This window comes from Orcinus orca, chromosome 20, assembly GCF_937001465.1.
Source record: "Orcinus orca chromosome 20, mOrcOrc1.1, whole genome shotgun sequence".
Lineage (NCBI taxonomy): Eukaryota > Metazoa > Chordata > Mammalia > Artiodactyla > Delphinidae > Orcinus > Orcinus orca.
This window is the reverse complement of record NC_064578.1, coordinates 18,773,228-18,797,520: the sequence shown is the minus strand read 5'-3', so window position 1 is coordinate 18,797,520 and position 24,293 is coordinate 18,773,228. Positions and strand designations below refer to the sequence as shown.

The 24,293-nt window shown below is 43.1% G+C and overlaps 1 protein-coding gene across 10 annotated transcripts in view; it reads right to left on the bottom strand.

Moving 5' to 3' along the window:
• The window catches only part of GFOD2 (glucose-fructose oxidoreductase domain containing 2), a 45,436-nt gene that overhangs the window by 7,821 nt on the left and 13,322 nt on the right, over positions 1 to 24,293 (bottom strand). For 4 of the 10 annotated variants that reach the window (XM_049704002.1, XM_049703999.1, XM_049704001.1 and 1 more), the window contains exons 2-3: positions 5,908 to 5,994; positions 2,329 to 2,674 (exon numbers count right to left, since the gene is read on the bottom strand). In XM_049704002.1, the coding sequence (XP_049559959.1) occupies positions 2,329 to 2,587 (259 nt within the window). In that variant the 5' untranslated portion in view covers positions 2,588 to 2,674; positions 5,908 to 5,994. Of the gene's footprint in view, positions 1 to 1,408; positions 1,434 to 2,328; positions 2,675 to 5,907; positions 5,995 to 24,293 lie in introns of those variants that run through there. The other 6 variants (XM_049704003.1, XM_049704006.1, XM_049704005.1 and 3 more) reach the window with 3 other exon arrangements.

Below are 24,293 nucleotides of genomic sequence, written 5' to 3'. Positions count from 1 at the left end.
AACACTTACCTAACGAACATCCAGAAGAGATGCCTACCATTTATTTTTGATGTGAATTTAATTTAAACAAATCTGCTGTTCCATGTGGGACAACAGGAAAGCCTGGCTTTCCCTTGTAACGTGATGCCAGTGTCTTTCTTGGTCAGTACTCGGAGGCAGTCATATATCATGCTGGAAAGGCTGAATGATACCCTCATTTCACAGGGGCCCACACAGGTTGAGAGGGACAGAAATAGGGTCAGAAGTGGGGTCTGATGTCAAGGTCAGTTTGGTGCTCTACCTACAGCAGTTCGTGTACTCACACCAAGTCATTTGGGAAAACTGGAGGAGTTCTCATGCCCTCTTCCATATAAGTTAAAATTAAGACAGAATTCTCACTTAAAAAAAAAAAAAAGAAAGAAAGCACACAGGGAGTCAACTTCATGGTCACAACAGGCTCAGTGACTCCTTTGGGGCCTAAGTGGGCAGCGCCTGAGGGCAGGTCCAGCTGACAAGGGCTCTCCCAGCCCAACCAAATTGGCCCTGTGGTCATGTACCTGCAAGAACAGACCAAAGACCCTCATTCATACCCTCCTCCTTCCTGACAACAAAGATGTGGAGAGAAGGCTGATGGCCTTACTTCACTGAGGGCTGGGATACAAGACCCCAGAAGCTTCTGGTCATCCCTGTCCTTCCTGTTTATATTAAATGGCCCAAAGTCCAATGTTTTCCTGTACCAGGAAAACAGCAGGCTTGGGCCCAAAGAACTCCTCTTTCTTCTTACACAGCTCAGAAATGGCCTCTGTGAGGACCCTAAAGTTCAAGAAGGCGACCAGAGTCTCTAGCACTCTGCCTCTGCACACACCCGGCCTCACCAACCTGCATTCATGCCACAAGGAATGGTGAGAAGTCAAGTGACCATGGTAGCTTGATTCCCTTGAACCAGCCCTCTGTTGAAGTGTTGGCTTAAGTCTACTTCTAAACCCAATCTGGGAGCATTATCTGCCCTAAAAATCTAGGGCCAGTGAATAGCTCCAATGTCACACATCCTCAGAGGGAGGTCTCTGGAAAAAGACAAACCATCTATAATTTTTGGCCAAAACTTACATGCCCTAAATCAACAACCAGACAGACTGCTATTCCTGCTCACTTCAATGAACACTTATCCTCTCCAACCCACTGGGCTAGAGGTGACAGATACCCTCTTATCCTCAGACTACGGGAGAGACAAGCAGCAGAGCCTTGGACCCTCCACCATGGTAGTGGCCAGAAGGAGTGGCGGTCAGCCTCACGGCATATCAGTTCCTGGACCCACAGATCTCTGACTGCATCAGAGAGACACCTGGCTCCCATCACCTTATATAAAACAATTACTCTGTCAATTAATTATATGCTACCTGAATTGTTACTTAAGTCTTTTCTCATTTACCTTGCAATGTGTGTAACTTCTAGTCTCTTCAACTGGACTGTGAAATCTGAAAGCAGAGACAGCTCCAATCCAACACTGCTCTGAATGTCAAGAACGACATCAGGACAGTGCCTAGCACACAGGAGACATTTTTAAAAAAACTGCTGGATGAATGTTTACTGGTTTGTTTTCCTATTAAATTAGATTCTGATTCCTATATAAGACAAAGAGAATAATTTTTCTACAGTTGACAGGAAAGAGAAGCCCAACAGGAACTGCAGGAGAACGGCGCACCAAGCCATGCCCAGCCAGGGGCAGGAGGTGGCCGAGCAAACTATTTCCGGAGGGAGCAGAGATGTGAGCAGGCTGATCTGTGGGTCCTGTCAGGGAAACCCAGCGCTGTCAGAGAGCCTTCCCACCCTCTGGCATACAAAATGGCAAAGCTTGGCGGGAAGGGTGTGTGCTCAATCTAGTCAAGGACTGACAAAATATGAGAAATGGCAGCCTTGATACACATCCTCTTCTCCTTTCTGTGGTGCTGCGTGCCACAGAAATGGAAGAACAAATGCATCAATCACAGCCAATTCCCCAGTGCCCAGGTCTTTGAACTCTGACTTCACAGAGGCAAACTTTACAATGCCTGAAATGTAATAATCTCTAACCCCTGTGACAGGCCAACTCGAAAGACATTTGCTTAATTTTTGCTCAGGGATTTACTTATTGGAGGTGGGGAACGCTGCATGTCTCCCAGCCACTGGAGCATTTCCTCTCCCAGCCATAAGGCCTCCCAACGTGCCCTCCCTCGGCACTGCTTCAGGGATGAGTGCTGTCCCAGACCCAGGCCCAAAAAGGACCACCCAGGCCCAGAGGAGAGCAGTGTCACTCAAGGACCACTGAGAGGGAGGCGCACTCTGCCCTTGCTATGGCCTGACTGTCCGTACCTAGAGCCTTCACAGATATCTGTCGGGTAAGCGGAGGGGGGATGTTGATGCACACCAGATCCACGTCTTGATGCAGCAAGACGTCATCGGTCCGGCTGGTGTAGAAGGTGATGTTCATCTCCTCGGCAAGCTGCTTCGCCTCCTCCTCAGTCTTCCCCCACAGGGCCTCCACCGTGAACCCTTCTGCCCGCAGCAGTGGGACCAGAACCCGGGCAGAGCTGCCAGTCCCAAACACGCCCACTCCGGGAAGCATCTTCATGCTGGCTTCTCTGTTCACCAACTCATCTCCTCACAAGAGTCTCCAGCATGAGTACGACCATCCCCCAGTCCTGGTCACACATGGCTCCTGGAACAGAAAGCAGGACACTGACTGTTAGTGGAGGGCACACTCAGCTGAGGCTACTTTCTGGGCTGATTCAGAAGCAGCAAGTTCTCTGCCACAAAAGACAAATGAAATATTGCTCCAAACTGAAACGCTGCAGAAGCTTCTCCCATGGAGACTTAAGGATATTAGCAATATCTATCTACTAGGAGGAGGAAGGATGAAAAATGAGTAAAGCTAGGTTCAAATTTCTGTTCTGTTACTTAATTTTCGGTGTGACTCTGGTCAAATCATTTAACCTCCAGGGCCTTAATTTGTACAAGTTCATGATTCTATGATATTATATTACAGAAGAAAAAGAAGAGTGTTATACTACAGTAAAAGACGAAAGAGAACTACTTAGGTGCTATACACATTATAATTTAAAAGTTAAGGGTAGCAAGCATAGGAAAATGTTCACTAGAAACCAAAAATACCAAAAAAAATGTCAACTACCAAACTGGCAGCAGCAGCAGCAATAACAAGGATATTTAGAATGAAATTTGTTTATTTTTGGCTGCATTGGATCTTCATTGCGGTGCGCGGGCTTCTCATTGTGGGGCTCGGTAGTTGTGGCACACAGGCTTAGTTGCTCCACGGCATGTGGGATCTTCCTGGACCAGGGATCAAACCCGTGTCCGCTGCATTGGCAGGCGGATTCTTAAGCACTGCGCCACCAGGGAAGCCCAGAATGAAATTTTTAATATAAAAATATCCATGCTAACGTTGACTAAGATAGTGAAAAATTGGGAAATGAGACAGATGTTCAATAACAGTAGTGGGTTAGATTGATAAAACTACAGAGCCACTGAAAATCATGAGTAGAAGGCCCTCAATGACCTGAAAGACATCACCATGTATTCACTGAAAAGACAGAAAACAGTATGTGAAGGATGATAACAATTTCGTTTAAAACAAAACCAGAAAAAGCACAAAAGGTGTATATATGTATGAGACTATAAAGGATATCTCTATCAATAACCATACTCCATACAGAGGACATAACAGAAGGACCTGAATTTAATAATTATTACTCACATTGATGGGATTGTGGATGATTTTTGTTTTCTGAACTTTGCTAAATTTTCTACAATGAATGTTTCTTACTTATTATGGAGTTCTTCCTTCTGATCACAAGGGTTTATAAAATGAAATAAAGAACGAGACCAAACAAAAGTCTGCTTGGAAACCACAGTGAGATTTAGGTGTGTGCAGGGTTCAGGTTTCTCCACACAGCACTCCCTCAGCTAAACCAGTGGTCCTCACACTAGCTGTGTATAGAGTCACTGGTGACCCCAGACCCACTGAATCAGACTGTAGGGATGAGGCTATGTCACCATCACTTTTTTTTTTGGTTCTTATTTTACTGTGGTAAAATACACATAAAATTTACTACCTTAACCATTTTTAAGTGTACAGCTCAGTGGTATTACGTACATTCATACCGTTGTGTAACCATCACCATCATCTACTTCCAAAACTCTTTTCACATTGCAAAACTGAAACTTTGTCCCCGTTAAACAATAACTTCTCATTTCAACCCCTCCCCCCAGCCCCTGGCAACCACCATGTCTCTATGAATCTGACTACTGTAGGTACCTTATATAAGTGGAATCCTATAGCATTTGTCCTTTTGTGACTGGCTTATTTCACTTAGCATGTCCTCAAGGTTCATCCATGGTGTAGCTTATGTAAGAATTTCCTCCCTTTTTGAGGTTGAATAATATTCCATTGTATGTATATACCACATTTTGAGGTTGAATAATATTCCATTGTATGTATATACCACATTACGCATTCATCTGTACATGAACACCTGGATAGCTTCCACATCTTAGCTACTATGAATAATGCTGTTATGAACATGGGTGTACAAATACTTCTTCCAGACTCTGCTTCCAATTCTTTTGGGTATATACCCAGAGGTGGAATTGCTGGATCATATGGTAAATCTGTTTTTAATTTTATGAGGAACTGCCATACTGTTTTCCACAGGTCCTGTACCATTTTATTTAGTTACTTTATTTTTAATTAATTAATTTATTTATTTAGGCCAAGCCACGCAGCTTGTGGGATCTTAGTTCTGCGACCAGGGATTGAACCCGGGCCCACGGCAGTTGAAGTGCCAAGTCCTAACCACTAGACCGCCAGGGAACTCCCAAGGTCCTGTACCATTTTAAATAATAATTTTATAAACACCTTACAGTCCCTTAGTCTAACTTTTAAAAAAAGTCTATCTTTTAAAAAAATCTGACTACTTTCTGCAAATCACAATTTTTAAAAAGTTGTATCCAAATGTTGGATATCCAAATGCTGTTCTACTTTTATCCACGTAACATTGCTTTACTTGCATCTCCTCACAGATCAGTCAACCTATTTGTCAGTTTAATGGAGACATGGCATTCCTTTTATAAATCCATAATAATTAACTACCTCCTTCCCCAACTGTGAGCACTAGCGACATAGACATCTCTTCCTTCCCCATCCATGCCATCCCCCCACCTTTCTGGTCATTTCTGAGCACTACTTTCAGGCTCCCCTGCTCTTATCCTCAGCTCCTTCAATGTTGAGCTTCTCGAGGTTCTGTCAGAGGTGTCCTCTTCTCTTCTTGCTCCACATATTCTTTTTCCTACTCATGTCCCAGGCTTTAATTAGTATACCAGTGACTTCCAAATCTGCAGCACAAGCCCAGCTTTCTCTCCAGAGCCTCACACCCATATATTCTAAGCTCCACAAAACCCACACGACCAAACCTGAACAGAAGCAGTAAAGTAAGATGATGAGAACACACAAAGTGAAGGCATCCAGGACATCTGGGTTCAAATTCTGGCCTCACCACTTCCTAGCTGAATGCAATGTTTTTCATGGGAAAAGCAGGTCTAATGCTGTTTAGCTCCTGGGGTTTTTTGAAGATTAAATGAGGTCCGGTTGTAAGTGCCCAGTGAAGTATCTAGTATACAGTCAGCATTTAATAATTATCATAAACCTTTCCTCAAACATTTTCTTCCTGTATTCTCTGTCTCTTGGTATGTCACCATCATCAACTCAGTTCCTCAACTCAGAAAGCTGGCCAGCATCACAATCTCTTTATTCCCTTACCTGTACAGGTAACTCATCATCAAGTCTTGTTGATCCTCTCTCTTTATTATGTCTTAAATCTACCCCTTCTTTGATATCCCCTCTGCCATTGCCCTAGTCTAGCCCCCAGCACCACTCACCTGGATGACTGCAACAACCTTCTACTTGATCTCTCTTGCTTCCATTCTTTCCTTCCTTCATCCATTCCTCATACTGCAGAGATCTTTCTAAAATGCAAACGGAATCACATCACTCCCTTCCTTTTTAAACACGTCAGTGACTTCCCATTGGACTCAGTATGAAGTCCAGATGCTTTAGTATGACTTACAAGGCCCTGCAAGATCCAGAAGTCTCAAGACAGGTCTAGCTTTGGGTAGGGTCACTTTCAAGGGTTATCTCCAAAAGAGATGAGTTTCAAAACACTTACCTAGATAACCTAGTAAGAAGAACGCTCTGTAAAATTACTAGCTATAAACCAGTTAAAAGTTGGGGAGACAGTTACTCAAGATGAAAACAATGGCTTCAGAGTAACAGATGATGAGTGTATTTTTTCTTTCTGGGAGAATTAAACAGTGGGGAATAGTTGTTTATTGAGCCCCTTTTAGATCATATTAACATATAAATTTGTACACGAATGTTCACAGGAGAATTAATCATAATAGCCAAAAAGTAGAAACAACCCAAATGTCCATCAACGGCTGAATCGATAAACAAAATCTGGTATAGCCATACAAAGTAGTACTATTCAGCCACAACAAGTAATGAAGTACTGATACACGCTACAACACAGATGAACCTTGAAAACATTATGCTAAGTGAAAGAAGCTAGTCACAGAAGGCCACGTATGGTTCCATTTATATAAAATGTTCAGAACAGGCAAATCCTTGGAGACAGAAGGTAAATTAGGGGATGGGGGAAAGGAAGGAATTGGGAGGTACAGTAAAGTAAGATGTTCTCACCATCTTACTTTATTGCTTCTGTTCAGGTTTGGTCATGTGGGTTTTGTGGAGCTTAGAATAGATGGGTGTGAAGCTCTGGAGAGAAAGCTGGGCTTGTGCTGCAGACTTGGAAGTCCCCGGTATACTAATTAACTTTATTCTTCTATATTTGGTTATTTAGTTGTTCCAGCCCCATTTGTTGAAGAGACTAGTCTTTCCCCCAGAATGACCTTGGCACCTTTACCGAAAATCAGTTGATCATAAATGTATGGGTTTATTTATGGACTCTCAATTTTATTCCATTGGTCTATACATCTGTCCTGAACTTATAGTAAGTTCTGAAATCAGTAAGTGTGAGTCTTCTAACTTTGTTCTTTTTAAATATTTTGGCTATTATGGGACCCTTGTATTTTCCTATAAATTTTAGGATCAGTTTGTCAATCTGGGATTTTGGTAGAGATTGCTTTGAATCTGTAGATCAGTTTGGGGACTGTTGTCACCTTAACAATATTAAGTTTTCTGATTCATGAACATGGGATGTCTAATTTCTTTCAACAATGTTTTGTAGTTTTTAGAGTATAAGTTAGTACTTTTATGTTAAATTTATTTCTAAGTATTTTATTTTATTTGATGCTATAGTAAATGGAATTGTTTTCTTAATTTCATTTTCAGATCCAGCTTCTCTTTTGCTTCTACCGTAGATACAACTGTACTGTGCGAAGTATACATCTCTGTTACGGGTTGGTTTGCCTGTAGAGCCCACAGTACAGCATCCTACAGTACTGCTTGATCCTACCTGAAGGACACCTGTGCCTTTGTGAACCACGGACATAAGCATGACTTGAGCTGCCTCTAACTCCAGACCCCTGTCAGCTTCCTGCCTCCTCCTGTCTCTACTCTCTGGGCTGTGGAGCTTGGCTTGTTCCCTGCACTCTACCATTTCTACCATTGGGTTCTAGCTTACGTGGGATCTTAGTTCCCCAAACGGGGATCGAACCCGTGCTCCCTGCATTGGAAGCACAGAGTCTTAACCACTGGACTGCCAGGGAAGTCCCATCTTTCTTTCTGATGGTGAATAATGTCCGTGGCCTCTCAGCCACCTCTCTTTCCTCTTTGCTGATAATTCTCTTGCCCTTACAGGATTCCTTTCTAGTTAGAGAACAGGTCAGTCACATACTATCTTCTATAATTTTCATGTCCTGAACTCCCTTTAGCTTTTTTGGTCACTTCCTGCATTTACAGGTTTTTGGGGGGTTACTTACAAGTCATGGATAGTCTGGGAGCTTGAGAGTGTAAAATCTGTAGCACTACACAGTAAGATCCTGCTTAAACTTTGTGGGTCATTCATTACAACAGCTCTAAGGGTCAGGTGAGTGAGACATAGCCACCATAAGCAAGGATGTCCGTGTCCTCTCTAAATTCCTGCCCAGGGCACACTTCTTCCTCTCTCACACCTCATTCCTTCATGCTCTAATTATATTTGGGTGTATATTTGCACTGGTGGCTTAAAACAACAGAACGGATTAGAAGAGATTTTAATAACCTCTGTTTCACTGACAGTGGCTCAAAGGGCAGCTTCATTAACATCCATAAATAAAGGGGCAAGAGCTGGCCTCTGAGGAAGCCAGATGGCATGAAGCTAGGCAAGCTTGACTAGGTATTTCCTGCTCCAGTAGACAGAACTGGTTTTCCTCATTTATTTCAGTGATTACCCTTTCTCACCCCAACATGTCCTATTGCTTGCCCCCAACATCCTTGTACATACCTTTCATGTGCCTCCAAAGATCTCCACAAACCCAGTCCTGCCTAGCTCACATGCATTCCAATCATCATATGCTGGTCAGGAATGGAGGGGGAAAAGTGCCTTGACATGACTGACTATATATAGTTTGACAAGGCTATAGGTTATGAGGAAGGCAGCACAGAGGTTAGAAGCATGGAATCTGCAGCCAACCTTGCCTGGGCTCAGATCCTGGCTCCACCACTGACCAACTAGGTAACGTCAGGTAAGTTTCTTAATCATTCTGTGCCTCTGTTTCCTCATCTGTAAAATGGGGTTAACTGTATGTACTTCATAGAGGAGTTAAGGATTAAATGAGTTAATATTCATGAGCATTTAAAACAGGGCCTGGCCCATAGTAAGTCACTACATGGATCTTTTTTTTTTTTTTTTAAAGCTATGTATGACTGCCTTAGCTATCTCCTCTTCGAAAGCTGTGTAGGACTATGAAGATAATATTCTAAGCTAATATGCAGTGAGTGCAATAGGCCAGGCAGTGTTTAGTGTAATGTACAGTATATCCCTTCAAGTCCACGCAACCCTGTCTTATAGATGAGGAAAGCAGAAGCTTAGAGTGGCTAGGTAACTCTTCCAGCGTTCGACAGCTGGTTTTGTGTAACACACCTGCCACAACTAGTTGTGAAACCTGGAGCAGGTTACTGAGCTTCTCTGAGCCTCTGTAAAAACAGAGGCTTGTACGTGTGGAACAACTCTTCTCTCATCCTTAGCGATGAGTATGAGCCAGGAAAGTTCATTCTGCTCCCTGGCTTGGCGACTGCTTGCCTCAGCTCCACCATTCAAACCAATATGCTCTGTTCATACATCACACCTTCATTGAGGGCCCCAACAGGGAGACTGTAGCGGATAAAAAGATGAAAAGACACAGTCTTAACTTTGGGAACAACAAGTCAGAAAGGGAGTAGGAGCCAGAGCTGGTGGCACAAGTGCTAATCTAAGGAGTTTGGACTTTGATTGGTGGGTGTGCTCGGTACTTTTGCTCTGTCCCACCTTCGCCACCTGATCCCCTCTCTACTCTGCTCTGTCCCCCACGAATCAGAAGGTCAGTCTCTAAGAACTATATCACGTGGGCTTTAGGCCCTCTGGCTTCCATCTGGGTCCAGCCAATCTCAGGAGGAGATCAGAGCACAGGAAGAAAGGTTACACTATTCATTCTCTGCCTCTCTCCCTACCAGTATGTGGCTCTGGCAGGAGCTGTGATCCTTGACCCAGGTCAGTGTCTACGGTGGACCCCTCTCCCATAGCCACAGATTTTGCTGGGGTCCTGTACCCCTCCCTCCCCTCACTGTGCCTGAGGTGGTAACAGTATCAGCTGTAGCCAGTCCCTCGGTGGGCCACCATCCCTTGTAGGTTTCCCTTACCGCACTCACCATCGTAAATAATCTCTCCATTAAAGGCTTTTCAATAGCCCTCTGAATGTGCGGGCTGTGTCCTGCCTGGACCCTAACTAACACAGTAAACAAAGCAAAGTACTGAATTTTCTTTTTTTTTAATTTGATGTAGGTGGAATAGAGTTCAGGAGACACTAGACACAGAGAACCAGTTAAGATATAAAATAAGAGATAAGGAGGGTCTGATGGAGGGAATGAAGTGGAGCAGACAGCTATCAATAGGACCTGGGATTATGAGTGGAGAGGGAAAAGCCAAAAATGGCGCCAAACTATAGACCAACATCCCGCATGAACATAGGCACAAAATCCTCAACAAAGTATTAGCAAACTGAATCCAGCAATGTGTTAAAAGGACAATGCATGATGACCAAGAAAATGTAAGGCTGTTTCAATATTCTAAAATCAATTACTATAATTCAACATATCAAGTCATGATATTATTCAATTGCATTAATTAGAAATGCAAATTAAAACTTATTTATTACAACTACACACCTATTGGAATGTGTGAAATTCAGAAAATCTGATATCAAAAACTGGCGAGGATATAAAGCAGCTGTTCATGGTTAGTGAAAATGAAAAATGGTACAGCCACTTTGGAAAACAGTGTGTCGTCTTTTAAGTTAAATATACACAGCACTCCAAAGAAGATATACAGAGTGCCAACAAACACATGAAAGAATGCTCAACATCACTAATCATTAGAGAAATGCAAATCAAAACTACAATGAGATATCATCTCACACCAGTCAGAATGGCCATCATCAAAAAATCTAGAAACAATAAATGCTGGAGAGGGTGTGGAGAAAAGGGAACCCTCTTACACTGTTGGTGGGAATGTAAATTGATACAGCCACTGTGGAGAACAGTATGGAGGTTCCTTAAAAAGCTACAGATAGAACTACCATATGACCCAGCAATCCCACTACTGGGCATATACCCTGAGAAAACCATAATTCAAAAAGAGACATGTACCAAAATGTTCATTGCAGCTCTATTTACAATAGCCCAGAGATGGAAACAACCTAAGTGTCCATCATCGGATGAATGGATAAAGAAGATGTGGCACATATATACAATGGAATATTACTCAGCCATAAAAAGAGACGAAATTGAGCTATTTGTAATGAGGTGGATAGACCTAGAGTCTGTCATACAGAGTGAAGTAAGTCAGAAAGAGAGAGACAAATACCGTATGCTAACACATATATATGGAATTTAAGAAAAAAAAATGTCATGAAAAACCTAGGGGTGAAACAGGAATAAAGACACAGACTTACTAGAGAATGGACTTGAGGCTATGGGGAGGGGGAAGGGTAAGCTGTGACAAAGCAATAAAGAGGCATGGACATATATACACTACCAAACGTAAGGTAGATAGCTAGTGGGAAGCAGCTGCATAGCACAGGGAGATCAGCTCGGTGCTTTGTGACCGCCTGGAGGGGTGGGATAGGGAGGGTGGGAGGGAGGGAGACGCAAGCGGGAAGAGATATGGGAACATATGTATATATATAAATGATTCATTTCGTTGTGAAGCTGAAACTAACATACCATTGTAAAGCAACTATACTCCTATAAAGATGTTTAAAAAATAAATAAATAAATAAATAAATAAATAAATATACACAGCATACAACCTAGCAATCCCACTTCCAGCTATTAACCAAGAGAAATGAAAACTTATGTTCACACAAAAACCCATATGTGAAGGCTTACTTTATAATGTCTAATGTTGGCTTTATTTGTAACTGCCAAAACTTGGAACCAACACAAATGTCCTTCAACTGGTGAGTGGATCAACAAATGGTAGTATATTACTGTAATGGAATACTACTCGGCAATAAAAAAACTACCAATACGCGCCACGACATGGATGAACTAATACACGCCATGACATGGGTGAATTTCAAATGTATTATATGCTAGATGAAAGATGCTAGACTCCAAAGGCTCCATACTGCATGATTCCATTTACATCATATAATAAAAAAGGCAAATTATAGGGGCAGAATAATAGATCAGTGGTTCCCAAGAATTGGGGTCAGGGGCCTGAGGAGACTACAAAATGCCACAAGGGAATTTTGGGGGTGGGGAATGGTGAAGGAACTGTTCTATATCTTGACTATGGTGGTGGTTATATGACTATATGCATTTGTCAAAACTCATAGAACTGTACACTAAAAATGGTCAATTTTACTGGTATGTAAATTATATTTTTAAAAAAATGTGACCCCCTAAAAATTGATATTGAAGTTCTAAGCCTGGGAAGTTGTAGTATCATTAAGAGAAACAGGGAAGCCATGAGGCCTGACGGTTGAGACACGTGCCAAACCTGGGATTTGTGGATTCTGTTCTTCCCAGACTGGCTAAATATCATCTAACCTTCTGTATGTCTAGCCCATGGAGCCACAGCTTCTGCAAAACCACAGGACGAGACCCACTCCCCATCACAGAGGTGGGCCAAATCCAATATGACACCTGTTTTTTGTTTTTTTAAAAATTTATTATTTATTTATTTATGGCTGCATCGGGTCTTAGTTGCAGTGTGCGGGCTCTCTAGTTGTGGCGTGCAGGCTCCAGGGTGTGTGGGCTCTGTAGTTGTGGCACTCGGGTTCCAGAGCGCGTGGGCTCTGTAGTTTGCAGCACATGGGCTCTAGTTGAGGCACGCAAGCTCAGTAGTTGTGCTGCACGGGCTTAGTTGCCCCGCAGCATGTGCGATCTTACTTCCCTGACCAGGGATTGAACCTGCATCCCCTGCGTTGTAAGGCAGATTCTTTACTGCTGGACCACCAGGGAAGTCCGTTTTTGTAAAAAGTTTTACTGGAACACAGTTTCACCCATTCCTTTATCTACGTGCTACGACAGCAAAGTAGCTGCAACATAGACCATATGGCCCACAAAGCCTAAAATATTTACCATCTGGCCCTTTACAGAAAAGGGGTGCTGATCCCTGCCCTATCCCAGGGGTTATAAGGCCAGGAGCTCCAAGTGACAGCGTATAGTCATGAAGGTAGCCAGGATTATGATAAAAAGAACACCCTACCTCACTGTGTGGGTGAAGAGTCACAGATTCTGGGAACTCTGGTGTTAGTGCATAACTTCAGAGAGATCACTCATTCATTAGGCAGCTTAAGTAGGGGTCAGACCCTGGGCAGAAGGTGCCTATGAATCCTTTTCTACCAACAATTTGTTTATAATGTTGGGGGTTTCAGCGTGCTGAGCTAAAACCTATATTTTCCAGCCTCCCTTGCAAAGAGGTGTGTCTAGGAAGACAAATAATACAAGGTACAGTTTGGTAGAGTTTCTGGAAACGTTCTTTTAAGATAGGGCGGGACTTCCCTGGTGGTCCAGTGGTTAAAACTCCACACTCCAATGCAGGGGGTCCAGGTTTGATCCCTGGTCAGGGAACTAGATCCCGCACGTTGCAACTAAGAACCCACACGCCGCAACTAAAAAAAGAGCCTGGGGGACTTCCCTGGTGGCGCAGTGGTTGAGAACCTGCCTGCCAATGCAGGGGACACGGGTTTGAGCCCTGGTCCAGGAAGATCCCACATGCCGCAGAGCAACTAAGTCCGTGCGTCACAACTACTGAGCCTGCGCTCTAGAGCCCATGAGCCACAACTACTGAGCTCGTGTACCACAACTACTGAAGCCCACATGCCTAGAGCCCGTGCTCCGCAACAAGAGAAGCCACCACGGTAAGAAGCCCATGCACCGCAACAAAGAGTAGCCCCCGCTCGCCACAACTAGAGGAAGCCCGCACGCAGCCACAAAGACCCAACGCAGTCAAAAATAAAATAAAATAAATAAATTTATAAAAATAAATAAATAAAAAAAGAGCCTGCATGCCGCAAAAAAGATCGCGCGTGCTGCAACTAAGACCTGGCACAGCCAAAATAAATAAATTAAAAAGACAGCAATCTCAGTTGTCGGGCATATTCCCCCCCCACCTCCCCCTTCATTCTGCCTGAAATGCAGATTCTATGGCTCGAGTTGCCACATACATCTGACCACCAGGAGGCAATCTGAGGATGGAACACAATTTCCTGCAGATACTGGCACTGAGATGGTGAATCAGATGTCATCCATGCCCTTAAGGAACTCCATTTCATCAACAAGACAGGCAGGTAAACACATTTGTTATATGGTATGATAGAGCAACAGGAACCTGTGTGTGGCACAGAGAAGAGCACCATTAACTACATGGGCCCCAGGTGGTGTGCAAGCAGAAAAGGCTTCCTGGAGATGATGTAACAGGTCCGAGTTGGTCAGAAAGGCTGGTCATAGAGCTTCTCCAACACATCCAATGGGAAGGCCCTCCTTTTACTGGTGGTCCGCTTCTGTTCTTCTGGGGCCACTTTAGCCAGAAAGTTCCACTTCAGATTGACATGAAGTCTACCCTCATTTAACTGCCATCCCATTGGTCTTACTTCTACACTGTGGAACAACCTGTGATGTTCCTAATGAAACTCTCATGTTTCCTCTATGTTTCTTAGGTTGTTTGCAGATGGCCACAATAATTCCCTTCCTTGGTTTCATGCCTTGGGTAGTCAATCACTTCGCACAGTGACTCTGTACTTAGCCATGTCACTTGCTCTGGCCAATGGGACATTAGCAACATGACACAAGAGGTTTGAAAAGTACTTGTGCATTAAGGCTTGCTCTGTTGCAACTCCTGGGATCTCTGGAGGCATCACCATGTGAACGAGCCCAGGCCATCCTAATGGATCATAAGAAACATGTGACCAAGTCATTCCCTCTGCTCCAGCTGACAGTGAGTCAACTGCCAGCTGACTGAGATCATTTCAGGCTATCCAGTTCTAGCTGAGCTTACCTGGACAAGAACCACCACCCAGGTCACCCTAAGAACCATGAGAAATAATCAATGTTTGTCTTAAGGTACTGAATTTTGAGGTTGTTTGTTATACCACAAAAGCTAACTGATACACTCCTTTACAGACCGAACTCCCTTAATTCCTTCAGACCTTCCTCACATTCTCTATCCTGCTGGCTAAGGCTGCTCTGGTTTGTCCATTGTCTAGATTGTCAATATGCCCCTGAAATGCAGCCCCAGAACTGAACACCATATCCTGAGCATATTCTGGCCTTCTTCCCTGTATATTACACTCCTGTTGCTTCCATTCATTTTAGAATTTAGACAGCCATGTTATCCTGACACATGGTAGGATTTTGCACATGTCCTAATATTCTGTACTTGTATAGTTAGGTTTTCAAAAATTTTAATTGTGGTAAAATACACATAACATCAAATTTACCATCTTAACCATTTAAAAATGTACAGTTCAGTGGCATTCAGTACATTCACATTATTGTGCACACTCACCACCACCCATCCATAGAACTCTTTTCACCCTGCAGAACTAAAACTCTATATCCATTAAACGATAACTCCCCATTCCCCCTCCCCCCAGCCCCTGGTAACTACCGTTCTACTTTCTGTCTATATGGGTCTGACTACCCTAGGTACCTCATATAAGTGTAACCACATTACACTTGTGCTTTTGTGACTGGCTTATTTCACTTAGCACAACGTCCTCAAGGCTCACCCATGTTGTAGCATGTGTCAGAATTTCCTTCCTTTTAAGGCTGGATAATATTCCACTGCATGCACATACCACATTTTGTTTATTCATTCATCTGTCAGTAGACACTTGGGTAGCTTCCACATTTTAGCTACTGTGAACAATGCTGCTATGAACATGGGTGTACAAATGACAGGTTTTTATTTTTAAATAAATAAATTTATTTATTTATTTACTTATGGCCGCGCTGGGTCTTCGTTGCTGTGTATGACCTTTCTTTTTAGTTGCAGCGAGCAGGGGCTACTCTTCATTGCAGTGTGCAGGCCTCTAATTGCGGTGGCTTCTCTTGTTGCGGAGCATGGGCTCTAGGCGCGTGGGTTTCAGCAGCTGTGGCACGCAGGCTCAGTAGTTGTGGCTCGCGGGCTCTAGAGCACAGGCTCAGTAGTTGTGGTAGATGGGCTTAGTTGCTCCGCGGCAGGTGGGATCTTCCTGGACCAGGGCTTGAACCCTGCATTGGCAGGCAGATTCTTTTTTTTGTTGTTGTTTTGTTTTGTTTTTGTTTTTTGTTTTTTTTTTAACATCTTTATTGGAGTATAATTGCTTTACAATGGTATGTTAGTTTCAGATTCACAACAAAATGAATCATTTATATATATACATATGTTCCCATATCTCTTCCCGCTTGCGTCTCCCTCCCTCCCACCCTCCCTATCCCACCCCTCCAGGCGGTCGCAAAGCACCGAGCTGATCTCCCTGTGCTATGCGGCTGCTTCCCACTAGCTATCTACCTTACGTTTGGTAGTGTATATATGTCCATGCCTCTTTATCGCTTTGTCACAGCTTACCCTTCCCCCTCCCCATAGCCTCAAGTCCATTCTCTAGTAAGTCTGTGTCTTTATTCCTGTTTCACCCCTAGGTTTTTCATGACATTTTTTTTCTTGAATTCCATATATATGTGTTAGCATACGGTATTTGTCTCTCTCTTTCTGACTTACTTCACTCTGTATGACAGACTCTAGGTCTATCCACCTCATTACAAATAGCTCAATTTCATCTCTTTTTATGGCTGAGTAATATTCCATTGTATATATGTGCCACATCTTCTTTATCCATTCATCCGATGATGGACACTTAGGTTGTTTCCATCTCTGGGCTATTGTAAAGAGAGCTGCAATGAACATTTTGGTACATGTCTCTTTTTGAATTATGGTTTTCTCAGGGTATATGCCCAGTAGTGGGATTGCTGGGTCATATGGTAGTTCTATTTGTAGCTTTTTAAGGAACCTCCATACTGTTCTCCACAGTGGCTGTATCAATTTACATTCCCACCAACAGTGTAAGAGGGTTCCCTTTTCTCCACACCCTCTCCAGCATTTATTGTTTCTAGATTTTTTGATGATGGCCATTCTGACTGGTGTGAGATGATATCTCATTGTAGTTTTGATTTGCATTTCTCTAATGATTAGTGATGTTGAGCATTCTTTCATGTGTTTGTTGGCACTCTGTATATCTTCTTTGGAGAAATGTCTATTTAGGTCTTCTGCCCATTTTTGGATTGGGTTGTTTGTTTTTCTGTTATTAAGCTGCATGAGCTGCTTGTAAATTTTGGAGATTAATCCTTTGTCAGTTGCTTCATTTGCAAATATTTTCTCCCATTCCCATTTGTTTACTTTTGTTTTTATTTCCATTTCTCTAGGAGGTGGGTCAAAAAGGACCTTGCTGTGATTTATGTCATAGAGTGTTCTGCCTATGTTTTCCTCTAAGAGTTTGATAGTTTCTGGCCTTACATTTAGGTCTTTAATCCATTTTGAGCTTATTTTTGTGTATGGTGTTAGGGAGTGATCTAATCTCATACTTTCACATGTAGCTGTCCAGTTTTCCCAGCACCACTTATTGAATAGGCTGTCCTTTCTCCACTGTACATTTCTGCCTCCTTTGTCAAAGATAAGGTGACCATATGTGCGTGGGTTTATCTCTGGGCTTTCTATCCTGTTCCATTGATCTATCTTTCTGTTTTTGTGCCAGTACCATACCGTCTTGATAACTGTAGCTTTGTAGTATAGTCTGAAGTCAGGGAGCCTGATTCCTCCAGTTCCTTCTTTCGTTCTCAAGATTGCTTTGGCTATTCGGGGTCTTTTGTGTTTCCATACAAATTGCAAAATTTTTTGTTCTAGTTCTGTGAGAAATGCCAGTGGTAGTTTGATAGGGATTGCATTGAATCTATAGATTGCTTTGGGTAGTAGAGTCATTTTCACAATGTTGATTCTTCCAATCCAAGAACATGGTATATCTCTCCATCTATTTGTATCATCTTTAGTTTCTTTCATCAGTGTCTTATAATTTTCTGCATACAGATCTTTTGTCTCCTTAGGTAGGTTTATTCCTAGATATTTTATTCTTTTTGTTGCAATGGTAAATGGGAGTGTTTTCTTGATTTCACTTTCAGATTTTTCATCATTAGTATACAGGAATGCCAGAGATTTCTGTGCATTAATTTTGTATCCTGCCACTTTACCAAATTCATTGATTATCTCTAGTAGTTTTCTGGTAGCATCTTTAGGGTTCTCTATGTATAGGATCATGTCATCTGCAAACAGTGACAGCTTTACTTCTTCTTTTCCGATTTGGATTCCTTTTATTTCCTTTTCTTCTCTGATTGCTGTGGCTAAAACTTCCAAAACTATGTTGAATAAGAGTGGTGAGAGTGGGCAACCTTGTCTTGTTCCTGATCTTAGTGGAAATGATTTCAGTTTTTCACCATTGAGGATGATGTTTGCTGTGGGCTTGTCATATATGGCCTTTATTATGTTGAGGAAAGTTCCCTCTATGCCTACTTTCTGCAGGGTTTTTATCATAAATGGGTGTTGAATTTTGTCAAAAGCTTTCTCTGCATCTATTGAGATGATCATATGGTTTTTCTCCTTCAGTTTGTTAATATAATTTATCACATTGATAGATTTGCGTATATTGAAGAATCCTTGCATTCCTGGAATAAACCCCACTTGATCATGGTGTATGATCCTTTTAATGTGCTGTTGGATTCTGTTTGCTAGTATTTTGTTGAGGATTTTTGCATCTGTGTTCATCAGTGATATTGGCCTGTAGTTTTCTTTCTTTGTGACATCCTTGTCTGGTTTTGGTATCAAGGTGATGGTGGCCTCGTAGAAGGAGTTTGGGAGTGTTCCTCCCTCTGCTATATTTTGGAAGAGTTTGAGAAGGACAGGTGTTAGCTCTTCTCTAAATGTTTGATAGAATTCGCCTGTGAAGCCATCTGGTCCTGGGCTTTTCTTTGTTGGAAGATTTTTAATCACAGTTTCAATTTCAGTGCTTGTGATTGGTCTGTTCATATTTTCTATTTCTTCCTGATTCAGTCTTGGCAGGTTGTGCATTTCTAAGAATTTGTCCATTTCTTCCAGATTGTCCATTTTATTGGCATAGAGTTGCTTGTAGTAATCTCTCATGATCTCTTTTATTTCTGCAGTGTCAGTTGTTACCTCTCCTTTTTCATTTCTAATTCTATTGATTTGAGTCTTCTCCCTTTTTATCTTGATCAGTCTGGCTAGTGGTTTATCTATTTTGTTTATCTTCTCAAAGAACCAGCTTTTAGTTTTATTGATCTTTGCTATTGTTTCCTTCATTTCTTTTTCATTTATTTCTGATCTGATTTTTATGATTTCTTTCCTTCTGCTAGCTTTGGGGTTTTTTTGTTCTTCTTTCTCTAATTGCTTGAGGTGCAAGGTTAGGTTGTTTATTCGAGATGTTTCCTGCTTCTTAAGGTGGGCTTGTATTGCTATAAACTTCCCCCTTAGAACTGCTTTTGCTGCATCCCACAGGTTTTGGGTTGTTGTGTCTCCATTGTCATTTGTTTCTAGGTATTTTTTGAGTTCCTCTTTGATTTCTTCAGTGATCACTTCATCATTAAGTAGTGTATTGTTTAGCCTCCATGTGTTTGTATTTTTTACAGATCTTTTCCTGTAATTGATATCTAGTCTCATGGCGTTGTGGTCAGAAAAAATACTTGATACAATTTCAATTTTCTTAAATTTACCAAGGCTTGATTTGTGACCCAAGATATGATCTATCCTGGAGAATGTTCCATGAGCACTTGAGAAAAATGTGTATTCTGTTGTTTTTGGATGGAATGTCCTATAAATATCAATTAACTCCATCTCGTTTAATGTATCATTTAAAGCTTGTGTTTCCTTATTTATTTTCATTTTGGATGATCTGTCCATTGGTGAAAGTGGGGTGTTAAAGTCCCCTACTATGAATGTGTTACTGTCGATTTCCCCTTTTATGGTTGTCAGTATTTGCCTTATGTATTGAGGTGCACCTATGTTGGGTGCATAAATATTTACAATTGTTATATCTTCCTCTTGGATCGATCCCTTGATCATTATGTAGTGTCCTTCTTTGTCTCTTCTAATAGTCTTTGTTTTAAAGTCTATTTTGTCTGATATGAGAATTGCTACTCCAGCTTTCTTTTGGTTTCCATTTGCATGAAATACCTTTTTCCATCCCCTTACTTTCAGTCTGTATGTGTCTCTAGGTCTGAAGTGGGTCTCTTGTAGACAGCAAATATATGGGTCTTGTTTTTGTATCCATTCAGCCAATCCGTGTCTTTTGGTGGGAGCATTTAGTCCATTTACATTTAAGGTAATTATCGATATGTGTGTTCCTATTCCCATTTTCTTAATTGTTTTGGGTTCGTTATTGTAGGTCCTTTCCTTCTTTTGTGTTTCTTGCCTAGAGAAGTTCCTTTAGCCGTTGTTGTAGAGCTGGTTTGGTGGTGCTGAACTCTCTCAGCTTTTGCTTGTCTGTAAAGGTTTTAATTTCTCCGTCAAATCTGAATGAGATCCTTGCTGGGTAGAGTAATCTTGGTTGCAGGTTTTTCTCCTTCAACACTTTCAATATGTCCTGCCACTCCCTTCTGGCTTGCAGAGTTTCTGCTGAAAGATCAGCTGTTAACCTTATGGGGATTCCCTTGTGTGTTATTTGTTGTTTTTCCCTTGCTGCTTTTAATATGTTTTCTTTGTATTTAATTTTTGACAGTTTGATTAATATGTGTCTTGGCGTATTTCTCCTTGGATTTATCCTGTATGGGACTCTCTGTGCTTCCTGGACTTGATTAACTATTTCCTTTCCCATATTAGGGAAGTTTTCAACTATAATCTCTTCAAATATTTTCTCAGTCCCTTTCTTTTTCTCTTCTTCTTCTGGAACCCCTATAATTCGAATGTTGGTGCGTTTAATGTTGTCCCAGAGGTCTCTGAGACTGTCCTCAGTTCTTTTCATTCTTTTTTCTTTATTCTGCTCTGCAGTCGTTATTTCCACTATTTTATCTTCCAGGTCACTTATCCGTTCTTCTGCCTCAGTTATTCTGCTATTGATCCATCTAGAGTACTTTTAATTTTATTTATTGTGTTGTTCATCGTTGCTTGTTTCATCTTTAGTTCTTCTAGGTCCTTGTTAACTGATTCTTGCAATTTGTCCATTCTATTGTCCATTCTATCTCCAAGATTTCGGATCAACCTTACTATCATTATTCTGAATTCTTTTTCAGGTAGACTGCCTATTTCCTCTTCATTTGTTAGGTCTGGTGGGTTTTTATCTTGCTCCTTCATCAGCTGTGTGTTTTTCTGTCTTTTCATTTTGCTTATCTTACTGTGTTTGGGGTCTCCTTTTTTGCAGGCTGAAGGTTCGTAGTTCCTGTTGTTTTTTGTGTCTGTCCCCAGTGGCTAAGGTTGGTTCAGTGGGTTGTGTAGGCTTCCTGGTGGAGGGTACTAGTGCCTGTGTTCTGGTGGATGAGGCTGGATCTTGTCTTTCTGGTGGGCAGGTCCACGTCTGGTGGTGTGTTTTGGGGTGTCTGTAGACTTATTATGATTTTGGGCAGCCTCTCTGCTAATGGGTGGGGTTGTGTTCCTGTCTTGCTAGTTGTTTGGCATAGGATGTCCAGCACTGTAGCTTGCTGGTCGTTGAGTGAAGCTGGGTGCTGGCGTTGAGATGGAGATCTCTCGGAGATTTTTGCTGTTTGATATTATGTGCAGCTGGGAGGCCTCTTGTGGACCAGTGTGCTGAAGTTGGCTCTCCCACCTCAGAGGCACAGCACTGACTCCTGGCTGCAGCACCAAGAGCCTTTCATCCACAGGGCTCCTTAATTTGGGATGATTCGTTGTCTATTCAGGTATTCCACAGATGCAGGGTATATCAAGTTGATTGTGGAGCTTTAATCCGCTGCTTCTGAGGCTGCTGGGAGAGATTTCCCTTTCTCTTCTTTGTTCTCACAGTTCCCAGGGGCTCAGCTTTGGATTTGGCCCCGCCTGTGCGTGTAGGTCGCCGGAGGGCGTCTGTTCTTTGCTCAGACAGGACGGGGTTAAAGGAGCCGCTGATTCGGAGGCTCTGGCTCACCCAGGCCGGGGGGGTAGGGAGGGTCACGGAGTGTGGGGCGGGCCTGCGGCGGCAGAGGCCAGCGTGACGTTGCAGCCTGAGGCGCGCCGTGCGTTCTCCCGGGGGAGCCGTCCCTGGATCCCGGGACCCTGGCAGTGGCGGGCTGCACAGGCTCCCCGGAAGGGCGTGTGGCTAGTGACCTGTGTTCGCACACAGGCCTCCTGGCGGCGGCAGCAGCGGCCTTAGCGTCCCATGTCCGTCTCTGGGCTCCGCACTCTCAGCCGCGGCTCGCGCCCGTCCCTGGAGCTCTCTCAAGCAGCGTTCTTAATCCCCTCTCCTCGTGCACCAGGAAACAAAGAGGGACGTAAAAGTCTCTTGCCTCTTCGGCAGGTCCAGACCCCCCCCACCCCGGACTCTCTCCCGGCCAGCCGCGGCGCACCAACGCCCTGCAGGCTGTGTTTACGCCGCCAACCTCAGTCCTCTCCCGGCGCTCCGACAAAAGCCGGAGCCTCAGCTCCCAGTCCCGCCCGCCCCAGCGGGCGGGCGAGCAGACAAGCCTCTCGGCTGGTGAGTGCCGGTCGGCCCGATCCTCTGCGCTGGAATCTGTCCGCTTTGCCCTCCGCACCCCTGTTGCTGTGCTCTCCTCCGCGGCTCCCAAGCTCCCCCACTCCGCCTCCCGAAGTCTCCACCCGCGAAGGGGCTTCCTAGTGTGTGGACACTTTTCCTCCTTCACAGCTCTCTCCCGCTGGTGCAGGACCCGTCCCTATCCTTTTGTCTCTGTTTAGTTTTTTCTTTTGCCCTAACCAGGTACGTGGGGGGTTCCTTGCCTTTTGGGAGGTCTGAGGTCTTCTGCCAGCGTTCAGTAGGTGCTCCGTAGGAGTTGTTCCACGCGTAGATGTATTTCTGGTGTATCTGTGGAGAGGAAGGTGATCTCCGCGTCTTACTCTTCCGCCATCTTCCCGGAAGTCTCCGGCAGGCAGATTCTTAACTACTACGCCACCAGGGAAGCCCTCAGGGTTTTTTTTTCAATGTCATTACTTGTTCTGGAATTTTGTCTTCCTGATGCTATTAGAATCATCAAGCTATTCAGAAGCTTACAGATGGATGGAGCCGGGGTAGTTCCATCCAAGCTATTAAAAAATCTATAATACTTTGCCTTGTAACATATATTTTTAAGTTACAAATTATGCTTTCTATTTTTCACTGCCAGGCTTCAAAAGTCATTAGGGATTTCTACAGACCAACTTATTGCCTTGTAATAGTATATTTACCCTACAAGCCACACAAATGCAGTCAATTGATTTTCAGCCAAAGTATTAAATCAATTCAATGGGGAAAGAAAACTCTTTTTAAAAAATGGTGTTGTTGGGCTTCCCTGGTGGCGCAGTGGTTGAGAGTCCACCTGCCGATGCAGGGGACACGGGTTCGTGCCCCGGTCCGGGAAGATCCCACATGCCGCGGAGCGGCTGGGCCCGTGAGCCATGGCCGCTGAGCCTGCGCGTCCGGAGCCTGTGCTCCGCAACGGGAGAGGCCACAACAGTGAGAGGCCCGCGTACCACAAAAAAAAAAAAAATGGTGTTGTGGGCTTCCCTGGTGGCGCAGTGGTTAATAATCCGTCTGCCAATGCAGGGGACATGGGTTCGAGCCCTGGTCAGGAAAGATCCCACATGCCGCGAAGCAACTAAGCCTGTGAGCCACAACTACTGAGCCTGCGCTCTGGAGCCTGCGAGCCACAACTACTGAAGCCTATGCGCCTAGAGTCCGTGCTCCGCAACAAGAGACACCACTGCAATGAGAAGCCTGCGCACCACCAACAAAGAGTAGCCCCCGCTCACCGCAACTAAATAAAGCCCACGCGCAGCAATGAAGACTCAACACAGCCAAAAATAAATTAATTAATTAATTTTTTAAAAATGGTGTTGGAACAATTAGATTTCCGTATGGCAAACAAAAAACCTGACCCTTCATTTCTCACTGTGTACACAAAAATCAATTCAAAATGAATCAAAGACCTAAATGTAAAAGCCAGAACCATAAAGCTTCTAGAAAAACGTATCAGAGAACATTTTCAAGGCCATGGAATAGGTAAAGATTTCTTGGACAGGACACAAAAAGGATTAACCCATTGATAAACTGGATTTCAAAAATTTAAAGAATTTCTGCTCATTAAAAGACTCCACTAAAAAAATAAAGAGGTAAGCCACAGATTAGCAAAAAATATTTGCCAAACACATACGTAACAAAGGACTTGTATGCAGAAGAAATCCTACAAATCAATGATGAAAAAATGAACAACTTGATTTTTTTTAAATGTCAAAGGACTTTGATTGCTTCACACAAAAGATACAGGAAAAGTCAATAAGCACATGAAAAGGTACTCCGTATCATTAGTTATCAGGCATATGCAAACTAAAACCACTGCTGAGATACTCAAAATACTTGCTAGAATGGCAAAGAAAAAAAAACTG